The 21,745-nt window shown below is 35.5% G+C and overlaps 3 protein-coding genes across 12 annotated transcripts; all 3 read right to left on the bottom strand.

Moving 5' to 3' along the window:
• Nucleotides 1–86: 86 nt before the first annotated feature.
• Nucleotides 87–7,527, bottom strand: LOC108202496 (disease resistance protein RPV1-like). 4 transcript variants are annotated; one of them, XM_017370910.2, is made up of 9 exons: nucleotides 7,389–7,527; nucleotides 6,586–7,160; nucleotides 5,315–6,413; nucleotides 4,947–5,228; nucleotides 3,930–4,835; nucleotides 2,908–3,855; nucleotides 2,232–2,589; nucleotides 1,269–2,133; nucleotides 87–855 (listed from the first exon to the last, which is right to left on the bottom strand). In XM_017370910.2, the coding sequence occupies exons 2-6, from the start codon at nucleotides 7,107–7,109 to the stop codon at nucleotides 3,277–3,279; spliced, it is 3,390 nt and encodes a 1,129-aa protein (XP_017226399.1). In that variant the 5' UTR covers nucleotides 7,110–7,160; nucleotides 7,389–7,527; the 3' UTR covers nucleotides 87–855; nucleotides 1,269–2,133; nucleotides 2,232–2,589; nucleotides 2,908–3,276. The 4 variants fall into 4 exon arrangements, with proteins under 4 accessions (XP_017226399.1, XP_017226401.1, XP_017226403.1 ...); XM_017370914.2 differs by having other exon boundaries at nucleotides 622–855; nucleotides 2,264–2,589; XM_064084840.1 differs by having other exon boundaries at nucleotides 622–855; nucleotides 1,281–2,133.
• On the bottom strand, nucleotides 480–12,902 carry LOC108202498 (disease resistance protein RUN1-like). Of its 5 annotated transcripts, none has more exons than XM_064084843.1 (7): nucleotides 12,159–12,902; nucleotides 11,486–12,061; nucleotides 10,126–11,224; nucleotides 9,774–10,055; nucleotides 8,818–9,669; nucleotides 8,567–8,665; nucleotides 480–622 (listed from the first exon to the last, which is right to left on the bottom strand). In XM_064084843.1, the coding sequence occupies exons 2-7, from the start codon at nucleotides 12,007–12,009 to the stop codon at nucleotides 611–613; spliced, it is 2,868 nt and encodes a 955-aa protein (XP_063940913.1). In that variant the 5' UTR covers nucleotides 12,010–12,061; nucleotides 12,159–12,902; the 3' UTR covers nucleotides 480–610. The 5 variants fall into 5 exon arrangements, with proteins under 5 accessions (XP_063940913.1, XP_017226407.1, XP_017226405.1 ...); XM_017370918.2 differs by lacking the exon at nucleotides 480–622 and having other exon boundaries at nucleotides 8,078–8,665; nucleotides 11,486–11,866; nucleotides 11,966–12,061; XM_064084842.1 differs by lacking the exon at nucleotides 480–622 and adding an exon at nucleotides 8,270–8,432.
• A 139-nt stretch (nucleotides 12,903–13,041) lies between these two features.
• LOC108200840 (proline iminopeptidase-like) lies at nucleotides 13,042–20,373 on the bottom strand. Of its 3 annotated transcripts, none has more exons than XM_017369101.2 (13): nucleotides 20,149–20,373; nucleotides 19,020–19,129; nucleotides 18,686–18,737; nucleotides 17,526–17,662; nucleotides 16,639–16,737; nucleotides 16,449–16,559; nucleotides 16,309–16,371; nucleotides 16,103–16,196; nucleotides 15,815–15,912; nucleotides 15,197–15,298; nucleotides 14,323–14,436; nucleotides 13,717–13,791; nucleotides 13,042–13,416 (listed from the first exon to the last, which is right to left on the bottom strand). In XM_017369101.2, exons 4-13 carry the CDS (start codon nucleotides 17,586–17,588, stop codon nucleotides 13,318–13,320), a joined length of 918 nt encoding a protein of 305 aa, XP_017224590.1. In that variant the 5' UTR covers nucleotides 17,589–17,662; nucleotides 18,686–18,737; nucleotides 19,020–19,129; nucleotides 20,149–20,373; the 3' UTR covers nucleotides 13,042–13,317. The 3 variants fall into 3 exon arrangements, with proteins under 3 accessions (XP_017224590.1, XP_017224591.1, XP_017224589.1); XM_017369102.2 differs by having other exon boundaries at nucleotides 20,177–20,367; XM_017369100.2 differs by lacking the exons at nucleotides 18,686–18,737; nucleotides 19,020–19,129; nucleotides 20,149–20,373 and adding an exon at nucleotides 17,848–17,963.
• Nucleotides 20,374–21,745: the final 1,372 nt, after the last annotated feature.

Genomic DNA, 21,745 nt, shown 5'->3' on the forward strand with positions numbered 1-21,745 from the left:
GATAAACTGGGCTGAAGAGAGATTAACAACATGATTGCATATAAAGGTCAGTAATCCCTGACTTGAGAAACCACTAAAACCATATATAAGAGAAGAGACAAAAAAATTTTATACATCTGGCAGCAGATCATACACATCATGACATAATTTTCTTAGAATTATGTCTGTCAATAAAATAAAAAAAATTTGAATCCGCAACTGACGATGATGCTAGTAATATGTGCTTATTACGTACACTTGCTGGGTGCAAGACCGAACTAGTAAATTTCACTGTAATATTTTCTTCATTAGACCATCAACATGTACTCCGTGATCACCAAGAAAGTATAGCTGTGTTGCTCCGTGATATTCCGATGGCTGTTGTTTGACAGATATGACAAACTGACAAGGATCATCACAGGCTGAATCAACACCTGCCTCTTCGTACCCAAGATTGAAGCCGATCTCTTTCACCTCAAAAATGGTATCAGCATCATCTCTATTATATACTGAAATACTAATCTCGTCTCCAGGTCCTGCCTCGTGACTACCCAATTTCCAATGGCTTAACCATGTTGTATATTCATCTCCCTCAGAAATGCCATGACAGGCTGGACCATATATGATTATTTTATCCTTGGTCCTGTTGTTGAGTATCAGAAAGAATCTTTGCATTATCGCAAGGTTCCTTAAAAGATTATGATGTTTTGTGTTGAAATTGTACACGATGCAGGTGTTTAAATATCTGAGTTTAGAATGAGATACGGTAAAGGATACCGAAGATATGTTGCATTGACTTGTGAAAACATCTGGAACATTGTTTCCAGGGTAAAAAATGTTGAATGCCTTGCCGGTAAACAAATCCTGAAATATTCCCTGTATGCAAAAACGCTGAATAATTAGAAGCAGAACAGTGCTCTATGCTGTTTGATATGACAGCAGTCTAAGAGATATGACAGTAGTTCGTAATTATAAAGAGAGCAGCCTAAGAGATATGACAGCAGTTTGTAATTATAACAAGTACAGGCTGACATATAGGAAGCAGAAGAAGTGCCATTAAACTGATCCTTAGAAACCTATCAACCCATTAAAAATCAAATCAAACCAGGCCTCGAGACCAAAACCATGTTAAGTAATCAACTCATCAACACTTAGCCTTTCCAGGAACATATATCATTCCACAGATATAAAAGTTGAGTGAATTGCTACAGCTATATCTGACTTATATGGTAATTTCATATAGAAACACAAACACATATAGGAGAAACATGGGGGGGTTGAGTGATCACCTGGATTGTCACCTGGATTGGACATTTTGTGATGATACCAGTGAAGTTATTGAATAACTATATCTGCATTATTTTCTTGGCTTCCACATCATCGATACCACATTTTCTGATAAAATTCTTATCTATCTTTCCGATTGGTACAATCTTGAATTTGGTGTCCATTTCGGTTAGTTTCTTGCATAGGAAAGGAGAGTTATATTTTTCAAAATGTGAGCTTGGCTCATTGGATATGATTTTCTGCAATAATGGGCAGTCAAAAGCCGAAAGTGTCTCAATTTTGCATGGTAAATCAAGCACTTGAAGCCGGTTGCATTATATCAATTGTAGAAGCCCGGGTCTTTTCAGACCTTCAAAGCAATCTGGTAGGAAGCAGATTGGGTTCTGACTCAAGCTTAAGAACACCATTGACGATGTGAAACAGAAATCCATGGGGAAAAGCATTGTCATGTAGATTGCAATTTACCAAACTCAATCTAGTAATGAAGTTGCATGGTAAAGAAGTCAATGATAATGGAGGACCTATTCTTGAATTACCGAAATCAATTCCATTAGCAATAAAAACTTTCAAGGATTCCATTTTTCTCTTATCTACAGGGTGCATTCCAAGATTTGAACAACCTGAGATGATCAGTGTTTCCAGATACTTTAGCATGCATATATTTTTTGGAAGCCTCTTCAAAAAATTGCAGTGCTTTAAATCCAACAAGACAAGTCCTTCAGCCATTCTAATAGATTCATCAATCTCGACTAAACTCACACAATCTTCACGGATCAATTGCTCCAGGACACAAAGTGTTGCAAAGTTGGGAGTTTCAACAAGGTCATGGCAGTGGCTCAAATTTAGAAACTTCAGTGATCTGAGTAGCTGCGAGATATAAAAAAGAAGTGTTAAGCTAAACACATATTACATGCCGTTTTCTATAAATTATTTATTCACGACAAGTCAGAACTTAGCATGAATACCATGTCTCTGTGCACCAATTTTTCCAACTTACTACTTTGCATGTCGATTGCAACTAAGCTGCTCAAAGGGAAGCCATCTGGTTAAGATCTTGAGGAGAATTTTTTCCAAGATAACCATTTCAAATTTTTAGGGAATTGTTTGTAACCTCCACCTAGCCGCACATTATTGATATGCAAATCTCTTTAGCCGAAAACTGTTAGTTGTAACCGACGCAGTTGTTTAAGTGTCTGAGTTTGGAATGGGATATGATACAGGACACTAAAGATGGATTGCATTGACTAATGAACCATATTGGAACACTGCTCCAGGGTAAAAAATGCTGAATGCCTTGCCACTCTCCGGATCTTGAAATATTCCCTGTATAGTGAAATCGCTAAATAAACTGATGAATATAATTCTTGTAATTTGTCCTTTCAAGCAGTTAATAAGGATACAAATAACTACTTTTTCTGTTGTGTCATTTAACCAAGACAAAATCAACATAGTTATATTTATTTCACTTGATAAAAAGAAAAACCAAAACATTTAACAGTCTAGTAGATTTCATTGTCAGTCCGTAATTATAAAACTTCCAAGCTGACAGATAACAAAGCAATAAAGAGCTTTTCTCCTTTCATTTACTTTGAAACAGAGGAAGTGCATAGAAACATATATATAGAGAGAGGGAGGGATCACCTGGATTGAGTATCATTATAAATCTTCAAGCGCTTGAAGCTGTTTGCATTCCATGAATTGCAGATTCTTGAATATTTTGAGACCCTAGAAGCAATCTGGTAGAAAGCGGATTGGGTTCTTACTCAGGTTTAAACTTTCAAGTAAGGGTGGAAAACAGTAATCTTTGTGAAACAAGCTACTGAGAGTTGAGGACCTATTCTTAATTTTGAAACAAAACCCTGGATGAAATCTAGCCATGTGTTAAAGCAAGAAGAGGCCACTAGGATGATGATGAAGGTTCGAGACCTTAGCAGGGGTGAACATACATGTTAATCTTAGAAGAGTTGTTAGAGTCTACAATACACATTAATTTTTGTTAACGAGTTGTGCTCACTGTAAAGTTGTGATCAAACAGTCGGTGAGTATCTCATCAATTCTTCCCGGAATATAAGATGGAATCCCTCTATCACGGTTACCAAGGAAGTATACTTGTGTGGCTCCATAATGTTGATCTGGCTCTGCTCCCACTGGGATGACATACTCATCAACACTTGCCTCTTCTGGCCCTTCTTCATATACCACATTCACGCCTATCTCTTTGGGAGGTTCATAATTGTAGCCTGTCCATACCCACCATACTGATACATTGACCTCATCTCCAGGTCCCATTTCGTGACTGCCAAATGTCCAATGGCTTAACCATGTCATATCTCCACCTCGTTCAGCCATGCCATAACAACATCGATCATATAAGATTATCTTGTCCTTGCTTCTGTTATGGATTACCAGATATACCTCGGGAGAAGATTTCAGGACCACGCAGATGTTTAAGCATTTGAGTTTAGAATGAGATACGGTAAAGGATATCGAATATGCTTTGTGTTGACAAGTGAAACCTGTCGGTACACTGCTCCCTGGGTAAAATATGTTGAATATCTTGTTACCATAAGGCGTATCCTCAAATATTCCCTGTACAGTGAAATAGCTGAATAAACACAAATACAAAATATATTTTCGTGTATGGAGAGAGAAAGAGAAACCACCTGGATTGGCCATGTTCCGCCTGCTGTGAACACAATCATTAACGTCATTTGGATTTTCTTTATCGCTTCCACATCAAAAATACCACAACTGTTAATGAATTTTGAGTCTATTTCTCCTATCGGTACCATCTTGTACAAACTTTGCATCTCTATTAGTTTCTCGCATTTGAATACGTTAACAGTATCAAAAGAAAACTTAAACGGCCCATTGAACGTAATTTTTTCTAATAATCGGCAAGAACCGGCACTAATGAGCTTTAACATGTTTGGTATACCTTCGAGTGCTTGAAGCTGCTTGCATTTTTCTGTCTGGAGAGTCTTGAGCCTTTTCAGGCCTTTAAAGCAATCTGGTAAGAAGCGGATTGGGTTCTTGCTCAAGTCTAAGAACTCCACTGAGTGTCCGAAAAATAAATCCTTGGGAAAATCATAATCATGGAGATTGCAATTCACCAGACTCAATTTAGTAATGCCTTCGGACGGTAACGAAGTCAACGAGAGTTGAGGAGTTTTTGGAACCCAACCCCAGATGAAATCTCGCCATGTTTTATTTTCCACAGTTGTTTTGCTTGAACTACCAAAATCAATTCCATCAGCAAGAAAAGCTTTTAAAGATTCCATGTGTTTCATCTCTGCAGGAAGCTTGTCAAGGTTTGAACATCCTGAGATGATTAGTGTTTCCAGAAACTTCAGCATGCCAATATTCTTCGGAAGCGTCTTCAAAAGTTTGCAGTCCTTTAAATTTAACAGCACAAGTCCAGCAGCCATTCCAATAGACTCGTCAATCTCGACTAAACTCACACAATCTTCGACTATCAATTGCTCTAGAGCAATGAGTTCTGCAAAGTTGGGACTTTTCACGAGGTCATGGGAGTGACTCAGATCAAGAAACTTGAGTGATTTAAAAAGCTGCAAAATAAATTAAAAAAGAAGGAAAGAAGCTTCAACTTCATAAATCTATAAAAGAACCTTTAATATATACATAAAATTTGAAGACGAGGCAGAACTTGGTATGGTTACCATGCTTCCCTGCCCCAGTTTTTGCAATTTACTTCTTTGCATCTCAATTACGACTAGGCTAGTTGAAGGAAAGCCTTCGGGTAAAGCTTTTAAAGGGCATTCAAGCCAATATAACCATTCCAACTTTTTAGGGAAGTCCTCGTAACCACCATTTAGCCGCACATTATCAAGCTTAAGTAGTCTAAGCTTGTGCATCCTGGAGAAAGCTGATGTTCTCAACTCCACCTGACATACATTAGCCCTATTCAATTCCAGTGCTAAGCCTTCAATTGCTCTAGTTCCCTGGTAGAAGCAGTGTGCAATTATAATAACACTTTCACATGAACAAGATGTAATTGTTCTAATGATCATACAATAAATTTTCTTACTGTTTTATCTTTTAATACTTCGAGGGAGTCTTTATAATGCCACAGTCTACTTCGTTCCCCTGGTTCTTTTGGTGATTGCTGGCGGATAATTTCTCTACCCATGCTCTGAATTAAATGATGCATTGTGAGGTTTCCAAATTCAATTTTCAACAGACATCTATCAATAAGTTTTTCAATTGCAATTCTTGTCTGATATTTGCGTTCATCCAATATCATGACCACCCGTGACATGGCCTCTCCACAAAAGAAACATGCAATATCAAGGAATAAATCTCTATCACAGTCCTGCTCCAAAGAATCATAGCTTATTTGCAATATTTTCTGAATTTTGTGGTGAGGAATTACTTCCAATTTCTCTATCGCACTTCTCCAAACATCCAACACTTTGTCACGTACATAAGCACCTAAAACTTCAAGGGCTAAAGGGAGACCTTCACTTTGCTTTAATATCTTCTGTGAGTGCTTTTTGTAATATTCTGGTGGGCAACTCTCTCGGAATGCATGGCGGCTGAACAGCTCTGAGGAATCCTGAAGATTCAGTGTTTCCACAGCATGTCTTGTACAAGGTTCACGAGCTTTCAGCAAATCTACATCCCGAGTTGTGAGGATGATCTTGCTTCCAGGGTGGAAATACTCTCGCATCCCAAAGACTGCATCTAATTGTTCAACTTGATCTACATCATCCAAGACTATCAGCAGTTTCCTAAGACGAACAGCTCTTTGTATCTTACAAATGCCATCATTAATATTGTTGATGGTTGGGGTGTTTCCCTTAGATATATCCGCAAGAAGCTGTCTTTGCAAACAAACCAAACCATCCCACCTTTCAGAGTATTCTCTTATATTTTCTAAGAAACTGCAGCCTTCAAATAATTGGAAGTTCATGTTATAAACGTATTTTGCAATGGTCGTCTTTCCCACTCCACCGATACCATAGAGTGCAAACACTTCCACATCGTTGGAACCATTTCTTATCCATGAATTTATGGCCTCTGCTGTAGCTTTGATTCCGACAAGATGTGGTGTTATACTTAAGATGTTAAAAGCCACTTTATCACTGACGCGCTTGACTATATCCTTGATAAATTCGGCTTCGTGCCTACAGAATGAAAAGATTAGTGAGAAATTTTAGATTAAACTGATAGTTCACTGATCACTGATAATTACGTTAATATGGATATGGAACTAGTTTATTTTGGTTCATAATTAGAAAAGCAATGGTTAGACACCTTGACGTATAAAATATGATGTGAAGTCTTATAAAAAATTACCCATTTGTTCCATGCGGAAACGTCATGCCTGCCAAGTCAGCAACCTGGGCAAGAGCCGTCCTCCATCGCTTTATTTTGTGCACCAACTCACTCCTTGTTGTATCATCCCCTTCTCTCTTGAACTTCTCTTCATGCATATAAAATGCTTGAGAAACAGAACCAGATTGTTTACGAATATCGGATGGGTCAACATGGTAAAAAATAGGCAGTAGAAGACGTTTTGAGTTGTTCCTGCACTGGAGAATCATCACAAGTTCGTCAAGGCACCAACTGGAGAACACATAGTTCTCTGAGAATACAATTATCCAACTTCTGGACTCCTGAATACTTTCTTCTAACTCAGATTTAATAGTCTCTCCCCTCTCAATTTCCTCATTATCTCTGAATACGATTAAACCTTCATTTACTAGAGCAGTGTAGAGGTGATCTGTAAAGGTTTTGTGTGTGTCTTCACCTCTAAAACTCAAAAAAGCATCATACTTGTACTTGTCAGATGATGAATCAACTGACTCCTGTTTCGGCATGACTAAAGAAATCTAATCAGCTCTGTCTGATTCTTGATGTGATGAATTGGGCTGAAGAGACAATAACAATATGATTGTATATAAAGGTCAGTAATCCCTGACTTGAGAAACCACTAAAACCATATATAAGAAGCATCAAATTATGTCTGAAATGAGGACACGCTTACTTTTAAATAGAAAAATATGTTAATCCACAACATAATCCAAAAAAAAAAGAGAAAAAAGACATGCATCTGTTATATTAAGCAATCAGTTAAAAATTGAATTATGAAAGCTTACAAGTGAATATGGCAGTATGAGAAAATGTAAATAGGCAGAGAGAGCTGAAGAAGCTTGAGGGAGACTTGAAGTCTAGATCAATTATTGACACTTGGGGTCATGCTTTTAGCATGTATATATTGACTCTAATGGAGACTCTGGTGGGGCCTCAAGGTGTTGAGGTTTAAACTAAGACCATTTGCTAGTGAGAAATCATTCATTTGAGTCAATGTGATACATTCCGCCCTTCTTTTCATATTGCAAACAAAAATTTTAACATACATTACAGTACCCTTATCAATGTCATAAAAAAGAAAAATACGCACTTAAAGATAATAGTCAAGGTGCACGAAAGCTGCCACTGACCGGAAAAAATAAAAGCGTATACATGGCAACGATAGGCGGCAGCAGATTTTCTGAGTTGTTCCTCGGCAGCAGACACGTCTTAAATTTTCATCACAGTCACGTTTTCTTCATCAGCAGACGTTTTGAGTTGGCTCTGCCTCCACCAGGATAGCATACTCACAAGTTTGATGTCTGCTTTCTTGCCCTTCAAATTCACTTCCTGGGTGTAAGATGTCACTTCTCTATACAATTCATATGTTCTGTATGAGTGAGTATGACCCTTTTTCGGAACTAAATGTTCTATATCAACTTAAATTGAAAATTATAACATAAACTTGCTGGGTGCAAGACTGAACTTGTAAATTTCAGAGTAATATTTTCTTCATTAGACTATCAGCATGTACTCCGTGATCACCAAGAAAGTATAGCTGTGTTGTTCCGTGATATTCTGATGGCTGTTGTTTGACAGATATGACAAACTGACAAGTATCATCACAGGCTGAATCGACACCTGCCTCTTCGTACCCAAGATTGAAGCCAATCTCTTTCACCTCAAAAATGGTATCAGCATCATCTCTATTATATACTGAAATACTAATCTCGTCTCCAGGTCCTGCCTCGTGACTACCCAATTTCCAATGGCTTAACCATGTTGTATATTCAACTCCCTCAGAAATGCCATGACAGGCTGGACCATATATGATTATTTTATCCTTGGTCCTGTTGTTGAGTATCAGAAAGAATCTTTGCATTATCGCAAGGTTCCTTAAGAGATTATGGTGTTTTGTGTTGAAATTGTACACGATGCAGGTGTTTAAATATCTGAGTTTAGAATGAGATACAGTAAAGGACACCGCAGATGAGTTGCGTTGACTTGTGAAAACATCTGGAACATTGTTTCCAGGGTAAAAAATGCTGAATGCCTTGCCGTTAAACAAATCCTGAAATATTCCCTGTATGGCAAAAACGCTGAATAATTAGAAGCAGAACAGTGCTCTATGCTGTTTGATATATATCAAAGGAGATATAAAGAGAGCAGCCTAAGAGATATGACAGCAGTTCGTAATTATAACAAGTACAAGCTGATGATACATTGAGTGATCACCTGGATTGGACATTTTGTGATGATACCAGTGAAGTTATTGAATAACTTTATCTGCATTATTTTCTTGGCTTCCACATCATCGATACCACATTTGCTGATAAAATTCTTATCTATTTTTCCGATTGGTACAATCTTGAATTTGGTGTCCATTTCAGTTAGCTTCTTGCATAGGAACGGAGAGTAATATTTTTCAAAATGTGAGCTTGGCTCATTGGATATGATTTTCTCCAATAATGGGCAGTCAAAAGCCGAAAGTGTCTCAATTTTGCATGGTAAATCAAGCACTTGAAGCCGGTTGCATTTAATCAATTGTAGAAGCCCGAGTCTTTTCAGACCTTTAAAGCAATCTGGTAGGAAGCGGATTGGGTTCCGACTCAAGCTTAAGAACTCCATTGACGATGTGAAACAGAAATCCGTGGGGAAAGCATTATCATGTAGATTGCAATTTACCAAACTCAATCTAGTAATGTAGTTGCATGGTAAAGAAGTCAATGATAATGGGGGACCTATTCTTGAATTACCGAAATCAATTCCATTAGCAATAAAAACTTTCAAGGATTCCATTTTTCTCTTATCTACAGGGTGCATTCCAAGATTTGAACAACCTGAGATGATCAGTGTTTCCAGATACTTTAGCATGCATATATTTTTTGGAAGCCCCTTCAAAAGTTTGCAGTCCTTTAAATCCAACAAGACAAGTCCTTCAGCCATTCTAATAGATTCATCAATCTCGACTAAACTCACACAATCTTCAAGGATCAATTGCTCCAGAACACAAAGTGTAGCAAAGTTGGGAGTTTCAACAAGGTCATGGCAGTGGCTCAAATTTAGAAACTTCAGTGATCTGAGTAGCTACAAGATGTAAAAAGATGTGTTAAGCTAAACACGTATTAGATGCCATATTCTATAAATTATTTATTCACGACAAGTCAGAACTTAGCATGAATAGTGAATACCATGTCTCTGTGAACCAATTTTTCCAACTTACTACTTTGCATTTCGATTGCAACTAAGCTGCTCAAAGGGAAGCCATCCGGTAAACATCTTGAGGAGAAATTTTTCCAAGATAACCATTTCAATTTTTTAGGGAATTGTTTGTAACCTCCACCTAGCCGCACATTATTGAGCTTAAGTAGTCTGAGATTGTGCATCATGGAAAAAGCTGTTGTATTTAACTCATTCTGATATGTACTAGTCATGTTCAAGTCTAGCGATAGGCCTTCAATAGCTCCAGACCCCTGGTAGAAAAGAAAAATAAGCAATGCAAGAATATTTACAATTTCCAGACAAGAATGTTTCACATCTTACCATTTCATTCGCTAGTACTTCAAGGGAGTCTTTATAATACCAAAGTCTACTCCGCTTCCCTGGTTCTCTACGTGATTGCTGACAAATAATTTCTCTGCCCATGCTCTGGATTGAGTGATGCATTCTGAGCTTTTCATTTTCAATTTTTAACAGACATCTATCAATCAGATTTTCAATTCCAATTATCGTGTAATAATTGCATTCATCCAATACCCCAACCACCCACGACTTGGCCTCCCCATTATAGAAACAGGCAATCTCAAGAAACAAATCTCTGTCATGGTCATCTTGCAAGGAATCGTAGCTTATTCGCAATATCTTCTGGACATTGGAGTGAGGAATAACTTCCAATTTCTCTATTGCACTCTTCCAAACATCCACCTTCTTGCCATGTAGAGAAGCACCAATAACTTTAAGGGCTAAAGGAAGACCTTGACATTGTTCTAATATCCTCTTTGAGTGCTCTTTGTAGTGCTCTGGGGGAAGACTGTCTCCAAATGCATGCCAGCTGAACAACTCCAAAGAATCCATAAGGTTCAGTGTTTGAACATCATGTCTTGTACAAGGTTCATGAGCTTCAAGCAAAGCCACATTCCGAGTTGTAAGAATAATTTTGCTTCCCGGGTAAAACCACTCTCGCATTCCAAAGATTGCATCTAATTGTTCAGCCTGATCAACATCATCTAAGACTACCAGCAATTTCCTACTACAAACGGCAGCTTTTATCTTGCGAATACCATCATTAAGACTGTTGATTGTTGGTGCCTTTCCCTTGGAAATATCTGAAAGAAGTTGTCTTTGTAAACACACTATACCATCAGACCGTTCAGAATATTCTCTTATGCTTTCTATAAAACTGTGACCTTCAAATAGCTGGAAGTTCGTGTTGTAAACATATTTGGCAATGGTTGTCTTTCCCACTCCACCGATACCATACAATGCAAACACTTCCACGTCGGTGGAACCATTTCTTATCCATAAATTAATGGCTTGTGTTGAAGCATTAATTCCAACAAGATGGTGTGTGATACTTAAGATGTCATGATTCACCTTATCATTGACGACATTGACTATTTTCTGAATAAATTTTGATTCGTACCTTCAGAATGGAAAAATGGTAAAAAAGATTAATATTATACTGATAAGCTGTTAGTACTAAACGCAGATATAATTATGTTAGCTAGGTTTCGAATTTGAGACCATTGGGTTATGGGAGCTCCATTACCTTGTTAATTTAACGATTACGGCTTCATTACTGTAGAGCCTAACAGACAGTAAGCCCTAACAACCGAGGTTAGACACCTTAACAACTAAAATTTGATGTGAAGTCCATAAAAAATAATACAATATAGAAAATTACCCATTTGTTTCGTTCTGCAAAGTCATGCCTCCTAAGTTGCCAACCTGAGCAAGAGCAGCCCTCCATAGTTTCAATTTATCCATCAAATCTTTCCTCTTTGTATCATTCACTTCCCTCTGAAACTTCTTTTCATGTTCACATAATGCTTCAGAGATGCAGCCAGATTGTTTGCGAACATCAGACGGGTCAACATGGTAAAATATAGGCAGTAGGAGACGTTTTGTGTTGTCCCTGCATTTGAGAATCATCACAAGTTCGTCAAGGCACCAACTGGAGAATGCATAGTTCTCTGAGAATACAACTATCCAACTTCTAGACTCCTGGATACCTTCTTCTAATTCAGATTTAATAGCCTCTCCCCTCTGAATCTCCTCATCATCTCTGAAGGTGATTAAACCTTCACTTAGTAGAGCAGTGTAGAGGTGATCCGTAAAAGTTTTGCGGGTATCTTCCCCCCTAAAACTCATGAAAACATCATACCTGTACTTTCCAGATGATGAATCTACTGATTTCAGTTTCAGCATGACTAGAAGAGATCAAATCAGCTCTCTATGCCTCCTGTTTTCATAAATATGGCTGCAGAGAGATTAACATCAAGTGTATTAGCTTAGTAACAATCTGCTAATTGAATTATTAATTGCCACTAGCAAAGAATAGTGACAAACAAGATTACCCTGTTATCTTGAATGCTGATACAAACAATATTTTTGAGACGACATATTGGCAGGATGCAGTTATCGTATTGAAGAGAGTAGGCATAAGAAACACAGAGAGGAAACAAAAACAAAATTAGACTTATAATTTGAGCACCAAATCATCAGATGATTTAGATCTGGAGAAAATCATATGGCTTAACTTTGCAATGAGCAACTCTACACAAGCGACCTATTTTAGATGTTATTTATGAGTGAAGGATAGTCTCATAGTAAAAGCGACATACTGTAGATAGTTATTTATGAGCAAAGGATAGTCATTCAACAAAAAGACAAATTATACTGAACCAGCCACTACAAATCGGGAAGTCAACAAGTAAAATCGTAGAAGATTATCTAGACGAAAGTCATAAGAAGACAATTAGACAAAACCAGCTACTATAACTGTATAACAACGTAACAACTTCCGGGACATCTTATAGTGAAAATTTTATATATCCAGTAGACGTGCATTCCGGGGAAGGAAATGGTCCATGATATAAGTTCTTCAGGAAGTCAGCAAGATCAGACCCAACCAGCCACAACCTCCCAAAGGGATTTCTATAACATCAAAAACTCAACATCGCAATAATAGTGCCTATTGCTTAAACAAAAATTGGAACAGCAGAACAGCTCAGGAGTCACTGACAACTTGTTATGCCTCAGGGGGAAGGACTAATGCATAACAAGTAATGTTTCCTTCTGATCACAATATATACACTTCTATGATAAATTTGTTATACAAAGTTATTATAATTGGGACAGCTGATTTCAGGACTCAGCATTTCACCCAAGTTCCGCACTAGATAATGACCTCCTTATAATTATGTAATTTGGCAGCTAAGAAATGGTTCAAAAGAAGGATAATTCAGAAAAACTCCCCTTCGACAATATATAAAAGTTCCACTACCAGAAAGGAAATTTTGTCTATTCTCTGGAAGGGCAAACAAGTTGCAAACTTTATCATAATTCTAATGAATTAAACATAGTAACAGTTGAGAGACAAATGTCCTCTAAACAAGTATTATTCATACAACCACATAATAATATAAGCTAAATCATCGAAATAGCTGGTTGTTTATTGAAAATATTGTCCAAGTTTGCAGTATAGCATTGCATGACTTCTAAGCATATGGTAAGCTATATGCTTTTGCTAACACTCTTCAGCTTCTCATTCGCAGCAACAAGTTCAGCAGCAATACCAGGTTCGAAGCAATTGTGTCCAGCATCTGCAACAATCTGTTTTCAAGCAAAACATAAACTTTTGTTTTGTGAACGTTTCAATAAGAATACAACTAAAGTAATGAGATAGAAGCAATAATTCTGAAGATATTATTTAAAATCAATTGAATATGTATTATTTGGATAAGGAAATGCTAACTTTAACCTCTGTTCAACTTCAAATTTCTTTTTGACTACCTAGTTCATTAAGAAGGTAAATATGCAGCTACTGATTATATTTCGACTTGAAACTGCTTAGATGAAGAACATAACAAGATTGTTGGCATATTAAGAGATACGTAGTACTTAGTTACTTGCCTTCAGCTCAGCCTCTGGCCAAACTTTATGCAGATCCCATGCTGACATCATGGGAGCGCAACAATCATATCTTCCCTGCAAAACAAATTTACAACAATTATTATTATCAGTTACTATGTGTATAGTGTTGCATTTAAAACATGAGCAATACATATGTAGAAACACCAATGTTGCTTTCGAAAAAGTTTTTAGTGCAAAAGCCTGTAGTCCAGGAACTGCTGGGATTAAAAAAATTATCTGAACCTATATATTAATTGGTTGTTATTTTTCTGTCAAAAAATAAATAAAATAATTGGTTGTTATTGCAAAATAAAAGCAGTCCCACTGCAGTTCTGAAACAGTTTCACTTGCGATCAATATTTTATATCACTGTCAAATGTTAAGAAGCAGGGTAAAAAGAACAAAATTGAGGAGAAGACTAAATAAGACCCTAAGAAAGAGAAGACAATATCTAGCTCATATCTTTAAGCAAAGAAGCTAAGAAACTAAGCCCGAGCTTTTATAGTAAAGTAAAGAATTGCATAACATGAACTTTTAATAGAGTTTTATAGGTTCCATCAAATGAAATAGAAAGAAACTCAATTAAAAAGTACTTGACACTGTTACCTGTACGATTATAGCATTAATATGCCTTATCTTCTCAATGTTCTCCAACAAGTATGAATCTGACGGAAAGAATCCCTTGTTCACAAAATAGTGGTTCTCAATTCTAGCAAATGCCTGCATCGCCAAAAAGATACATTAAATTGGTGATAGAGGTCCTCAAGATCTCTCATTTTATTTTATTTACACCTAAGCTGTAAAGACCTACAATAACAAAATCTTCATGGGAACTAGAAATTGTAAGAACTAGATAGGATATATAAGGAAACACGCCCATATTCCACAGACTGAGCAGGAAGTATTCGAAAATTTGAAGACTATCAAACTATTGTTTGTCCTCCTTTAGTAGGATGTATAGCATCATACAGTAAGAAGAAGAATAGAATTAGGTTTTCTTTGCAACATTTTAAGGTGCAGGTATGATATTATGAAAAGGCACTGCTGGTACATTTCACTTGGGGATCCTCAATTGTATCATCTAATGTGCATTGCCACAGCCTTTTAGGGGAAAATACTGATGCTAGGAAATTTGGTTAACAATGCTTCTCAATCTAGAATGATCCTGACTTATTAGATATAGTTTTTACTGATCAACACCACTTATTGTACTTAGATAAACTAAAGTCATACGTCGGGAACTAATCTGCTATAGATTTCGGCAACCTTAATGATATCAGAATTTTTCCGTCCGCAATAATGTCAAGTGACTAGACAATCAGGAGCGTAGCAGGTTAAGAAAGGAATTTAAAACCTAGTAACTGCATATCCAAATCATATGACAAGAAATTTATATAAACAATTTAATTTAAAAAACACACACAAATGCTTTACAGAAATAAACGAATCACAGTAGTATACAGCTGTCAAAGTAACTCACCAACGAGAAAACATCATCTTCACCGTTCTTTATGGTCTCTTCATTGGGAACAAGATGAGCAGTTGACATTTCCCAAGTGGTCCATGTTCGAGCAGCTGCATACTGAGGACAAAATATACACACATGACAATACAAACGAGAAACTTTTCAGTCATCCAGAATGGTGCGTACCAATCTGGGTGGAATATCATTCTTACAGTTCTGCAAGAAGGAGATGTATTAAGATTCAAGCAGATGAGAATTGACAATCCCAGCTAGAAAAAATAGTATTTATTAATACAACTGAAAGCTCTTTTCTATTTTGATAAATTGTGCCCCAACTCAAGCAGTACACCTTCAATATCGAACGAAAGGCCTGACAGTATGTATTACATAATAGTAGTATTGATATTTAATTATTTAGTAGGCCTGACAGTATGTATTACATAATAGTAGTATTAATATTTAATTATTTATTTATTTTTTATTTTTTATTTTTTTTTTGAAAATAATAATTAATTATTTAGTATCTACTAATATACACCTAGATTTTCGGTTTTAATAAATTTAAGTTAGGACTAAACTATGCGTGCATGAAAAATATAGATGCAGTATTCCATCTATATATACAAGACTTACTTGTGTTTCAAGATTATCAGACTCCAATCTCTTTTGGTAAGCAGTGATGAAACATTCCCTTTCATTCTCTGGAATAAAATCTCTAAATGGTTCCCAAGCTGTGCAATTAAACCATTGAGACTTGAGATAACAACAAAACAATATGGTATATGTTACACAAAAGACGATCACTTTTCCGGACATCAAGCTCATGCATCATAACAGAAAGGGAATTCTAAACTCTGAAGTATACACATGATACCAGACCCAGTTTGGTAAACAAATAGCACCAGGGAACATGACACGTACCATCAGGGTAAATAGCAGCGGCACCACCCTCAAAAAACCAATCAAGCTCTTTTTTACGTACTAAAAATATTCCTCGAAGAACAAGTCCATTGACCTTCAATAAAATCAGAAGGACAGGTCATAAATTAATTTGTGACATATTTAAAATAACATACTGCTCCATCTCACTCCTAAGAATTTGAACAGGATGATAACAATTTATCCACCTTGTCAGGGTGTGATATGCTATATGCAAGAGAAAGCGTACTTCCCCATGACCCACCAAAAACCTGAAAAAAGAGTTGATTAACAAAAAAAAAAAAAGCTACATAAAAGAGAGTACTACGAAAAGGAGAAGAAATTTAACCTGCCACTCAGGAATTTTCAAAAGCTCCCTTAGTTTTTCAATGTCTTGAATGAGGTCCCAGGTTGTATTCTCCACCAAACTGGCATGTGGTGTACTCTTCCCAGAACCTCTCTGAAGAAGAGAATGTGTTCGTCAAAGAATTTCATAAATACAACATATACCTTGCACTATAATGAATGATATAGCTAACCTGATCAAATTGAATGATTCGGTAAAATTCAGGGTCAAAGAATCTCCTATAAACTGGCTGACTTCCGGCTCCTGGTCCTCCATGCAGAACTAAAACTGGCTACAAGTTTAAAAATGCATATTCAGTGAATGGAAGAGTTCTTAGTTGTGAAGTAATTATTTCATATACAAGGATGATTATTTTCAGGAATACGTTCAGATAAATACAGCAAAAGAGTTGGAGTCAAACACAACAATGTATTTTTGAGATGTGTACTTAAAGTGCCTGAGAGTATGAGTGTGTGACACTACGTGCATCCCTTAAATAATAAATCACATGTTATAAAGGTTTAGCTACGAATGATAACATTTATGAGGAATCAATAAGTATATTATATACAAAGAAATTGAATAAATGATATATATAAAGAGAAAGAGAAACACAGTATATTATATACAAAGAAATTGAATGAATGATATATATAAAATGGCAGGCTCCACTAACAACAAAGGCTTTAATATATGTGGAATTGATATGAGTATATCACCAAGGTGTAGTTCGCATCGAAGTCAATGGGATGATAAAATTTTAACATGTGGACAAGTTTGTGTTACCCATCAACCAGCCAATACTTTCTTGATTCTAAAATCATGAAAATAGTAGCAAAAAAAATAATCACAAAACGACCTTATTGCCTTGCACAATATGTAAATAAAGAAGGATCCCATTGTAATAACAAACTATAAAATCATTTCAAAAACATTTCACGAATGCACTTTCTTGAACATCCATCATCATCTCCCCACATCGAGACAGAAGCACATAATTAAACATATTTATGTTCAGATAATATATAAATGGTTGAAAACATTTTATGTTTGACAGAACTTCTAATTGCAATCACTCACATGCCCTTTTGGATTTCCACACTGCTCCCAGTATAAAGAATGAAGATCCGAGACCTTCAACATTCCAGTACTATATGGCTCTATAAATGGATACAGATCCTTCCTAAACTCTTTCTCAGATGCCAAGTTATTTCCTCCTGCATAGACAACAAAGGTTTAGAAACTCAACGAACCTATAAACCTCTAATTAAACTTTCAACTTAACCATTCCTAAAACTTTATAGTAAAGACAAATCACTATAGAGAACTTATTGTTAGTGCAAATCAAAAACTTGTGTGTGATCATCAAGATTATACAATAAGCCAAATTAGAATAACGTGCCTGATTCCATGATATCAGATTCAAAAGGAATTATGGTTCACCGATTTCCTCTTGGTGTATCTAGCTCAATTGATGAAATGGGGGAGGAGAGGCAGAGGATAGTATTGGGAACTAAAACCCTATAATGTTCTTTATATAGTACCATTAGGCATGACTAGGCGTGCTATTGGGTATTACATATTACAAAGCCCATAACGAATGAGACACTTAATTGGGCTCCTTTAGGTGTATCACTTAAGTAGCCCAGAAAATAATAAGCTATCCTTTAATAACACATATTGGGTTATAATAAACAAATAGTCATTGTTCAATAGAAAAGGGTTTGGTTTATGTAATTGAAATTTGTTATTAATATTATAACGATGTGAAATAATACAATGAATTCGGTAATAGCCTAAGCTGAGATCTATATTCCTTTCCTTGTCCCATCCACATGACAACCCTGCCCCCAAACAACCCCTCTTCCTCATTCCCCATGACAAAACCATGGACTTGAATCCTCACAAGGGGTAGGTGATAAAAAGAACAACCCCACAGTGTCGACCAAAATGGATGGCCTTCTAAGAAAGAAAAATCAAGATTATACAATTCATGGCAATTACAACCAAAAGGAAAAAAAAAAGTCTACGTTTACGTATTCGATACTTTATCTTCAATAATTCAAATATGTACATCTAATCAAATATACTATCCTGTAAAAGGAAATTAACCATAAGTGAATATGTTGGGACATCATAATTATCCAATTAAGATATATAGGCTATACCTAAAGACAAAAATGGTAAATATGAGCTTATTTCCTATACCAAAAGAAGGTGAAGGAGAGAAAAAGGGTTACCTGTGGAGATGTCATTCTTGTAAGATGGTTAGATTCCAGTTGTTGGTATCATCTGGAATGAATGCCATTGTAAAATTAATTAATCATGATTACCTCTTCTAGAAAACATATATATAATTAAGTTGAGTAATGCAACTCCTGATGAGGAAAAGCACTTGCTCATGTAAGTAGGTATTTAGCACTTCTATCTAATTCTTTAAGAGCTACTAATTACTAAAACTGTCTTTAAATTATTTTGCATCTAAGACATTGTAATTAAAGAATGTTAAAACCATAATATCTACGGCAACCATACATATATAGATAGCTAAGTTTATTGTCTTTGATCAACTACCTGGCATTCTTCCACTGTTCCAAAAGACAGAGCATGGACATTGTTTTCTTCTATGCAACTTGCCGGTACATATGTTACATACCTCTTTTCTCTACTCTTCTTAGGGAGAACTGGAGAAACAAGAAAATTCATCCTAAGTATTATTAAAAAGACAGCAGAACTTAAATTAAACTCTTCAAAAGACCAAAAAAAATAATCTTTGAGAAGATTGACTAGTTCAGAACCACTCCCAAAAGTCTCACAAGTCATTAATTTGTGGAAAATGATAAATGATAAAAAAAAAAAAAAAAAAAAAAAGTTACCAATACTATTTTCAGTGTGGTCAATTGATAGTTCACTATGATCAAATTGATCTTAAGTCAGTTCTTAATCAAATTTTAAGCAAGTCTTTCAAAGTTATAGTTATCTATATTTATGTCATAAATTTAGAATTATTCAACATACAATTGACATTTTACCATATTCTCTTATATTTATTTTCATATATTATTTAGATAAATAATATGCTTCATTAGGCTTCTCCAGTCGGATCACTTAATTCATGCAAAATGGAATAAGCACAGATATAACTGCTTTGTTTTCCAGCCAGTATATCAGGTTCTAATAGATAATCTGACAAATATTTTTCTTATAGAAAAAGTTCGGTTTAATGTAAACAGAATTTGTTATCGATATTAAAAAGATGTGAATTATACAAAGAGTTCAGGGATAACCATAACCTCGTTCCAGAGGTCAATCTTCCTCCCCTTCCTCATTTCCCGTGTAAACCCCCACCCAAGTGGCAAGTTAATGATTTTATGTATCTTTAACAAAGATAGGAATTTCAATCTATGAAAGCATCTGATTACTGTATTCATCAGAAGAAGAAAAATCTAGCTTTCTGTAATTGTTGACATGGCTTCTATAATTCAAATACACAGAACTACAAACTTTCTGTAAAAGGAAATAAACTAAATATAATAAATATGTTGGGCCATCAACAAAAATCAAAAGTTATTTAAATCAAACTATCCAACAACAACATACAACAAAAGTGTAAAACTGATTAATTGTGACTACCCTTTTGACAAAACATTATGAACATCAAGTTAGACAAAGTAATTCTTAAAAAGGAAAAGCACTTGCTTACTCATATAAGTAGCTTTTGGATCTTGTACCTGGCTCTTGAGAGCTCCTTATAACAAGTCAGAAGCTGGGTATCTCTTGTGTATCAACAGTAAAGCCATAGGCAAGCGCTAGGCACTTCAAGCTTTCTCCGTCTTTCCCGGAATAAACCCTGTTTTTCTCGTCATCTTGTTTACACTATTTTAACCGTATTTTATTTATTTCATGTTTTTTAAAATTACAAAGAAAGAACTCATTAATTTTGTTAATCCTCGTTTATTTTAACGTAGGTGATGTTAAAATTAATCAAGTAGCACCATCAATATATGCCATCAAAAGAAAATAGTTATAAAAAATTTATACCAATTTCTGCAAATAAAATTGATCAAATTTAAATTATAATTTGGGGAAAAAATTAGTATTTACATGTAAATATTACTTTTCTCTTCAAAAAAGGGAGGTTAGTATTCTAGAAAAGATATAGTAAAAATATTTTTAACTTTTTTACTATTTTAAAGTAAATGATAACTCAATTGGCTTGTTTATCCTCCGTTGTTTCAGAACACACTCATAAGTCTAGATCATCAAAAAAAACAAAAAAAGAGAGAGATTGCCACAACTAAAAACTAATTATATCATCTTGTAATAATACAGTTAAACTAAAAGTAATCATGCAAACATTTATCTAATTTTTCCCCTGATTTTTCAAAATTTTAATTACATTCCTAGAAACTAGTCGAGGTCATATTACACTTTTGTTACTAGTAGTCGGCGATTTTGAGCTTCTCACTGGCAATGAAAATAGTCGAGCTGCAATTCAATGTGTCCATCAGCAAGCAACAATGTGTTTTCAACCAAAACATAAAAGTTAGTAGCAAGCTTCAGAGCAAGTTCAACAGTGTCTTAGTGGAAACCCCATGTATATAATAAAATATAATATCCTAACAATATGCCTTATCTTTATGTCTTAATATTAAAATATTAATATATTTGAATACAACTATATATAAGCCAAATATGAAAAGGTGTGAAAAGAGAGAGAAAGTGAATATTTTATGGATTAAAATGGTTTTGGACAAGTATGGTAGTGCCTTAGAGCAAATCCAAAAGTACCCTAAAATCATGTCCTAAATCAAAATTTAAGGCATTTGAAGTAAAAAGATGCTCCAACAATGTCCTAGTGGTGCCTCAAAACACTAGGACATCTCACAAATGCCTTATTTTTGAGACACAATCATGCATGCCCTAAACCATTTCTATCAATAAAATATTAGCTTACTCACATTCCAACACACCTCTCTTCTCTTTCTTTTTCACTTCCCTCCAACAATAATTCAAATATACTATTATTTAAATAATAAGGCACAATAATAAGACATATTGTTGGAGTTGTTATATTAAAATGATGTCCTAAATCACTAGGACATCATTTTTTATTATATATACAGGGCACTTCCTAGGACTTGCTCTTATAAATAAGGCACATGTAGTGTGTCCTAATGTTTTAAGGCACCACTAAGACACTGTTGGATTACATCTTTATCTCTTTATCTCAAATGCCTTAAATTTTAACTTAATACACCATTATAGGGCACTGTTGGACTTGCTCTTAGAGTAAGTCC

Source organism: Daucus carota, chromosome 9, assembly GCF_001625215.2.
Source record: "Daucus carota subsp. sativus chromosome 9, DH1 v3.0, whole genome shotgun sequence".
NCBI classification, from domain to species: domain Eukaryota; kingdom Viridiplantae; phylum Streptophyta; class Magnoliopsida; order Apiales; family Apiaceae; genus Daucus; species Daucus carota.

Bases quoted from the DNA above. Each gene is read 5' to 3' on its own strand.
- LOC108202496 (XM_017370910.2), bottom strand. From the start codon at position 7,109: ATGCCGAAACAGGAGTCAGTTGATTCATCATCTGACAAGTACAAGTAT. The intron at 6,414-6,585 runs GTAATTTTTTAT...TTCATTCTGTAG, and splicing joins TTTCCGCATGGAACAAATGG to GCACGAAGCCGAATTTATCA. The intron at 5,229-5,314 runs GTAAGAAAATTT...TGCTTCTACCAG, and splicing joins AAGTATTAAAAGATAAAACA to GGAACTAGAGCAATTGAAGG.
- LOC108200840 (XM_017369100.2), bottom strand. The intron at 15,299-15,814 runs GTAAGTCTTGTA...TTTTGTCCTCAG, and splicing joins CTGATAATCTTGAAACACAA to TATGCAGCTGCTCGAACATG. The intron at 14,437-15,196 runs GTGAGTTACTTT...TTGGCGATGCAG, and splicing joins AAGATGATGTTTTCTCGTTG to GCATTTGCTAGAATTGAGAA.
- LOC108202498 (XM_017370916.2), bottom strand. From the start codon at position 12,009: ATGCTGAAACTGAAATCAGTAGATTCATCATCTGGAAAGTACAGGTAT. The intron at 9,670-9,773 runs GTATTCACTATT...TACATCTTGTAG, and splicing joins AATTGGTTCACAGAGACATG to CTACTCAGATCACTGAAGTT. The intron at 8,666-8,817 runs GTGATCACTCAA...TTTGCCATACAG, and splicing joins TCACAAAATGTCCAATCCAG to GGAATATTTCAGGATTTGTT.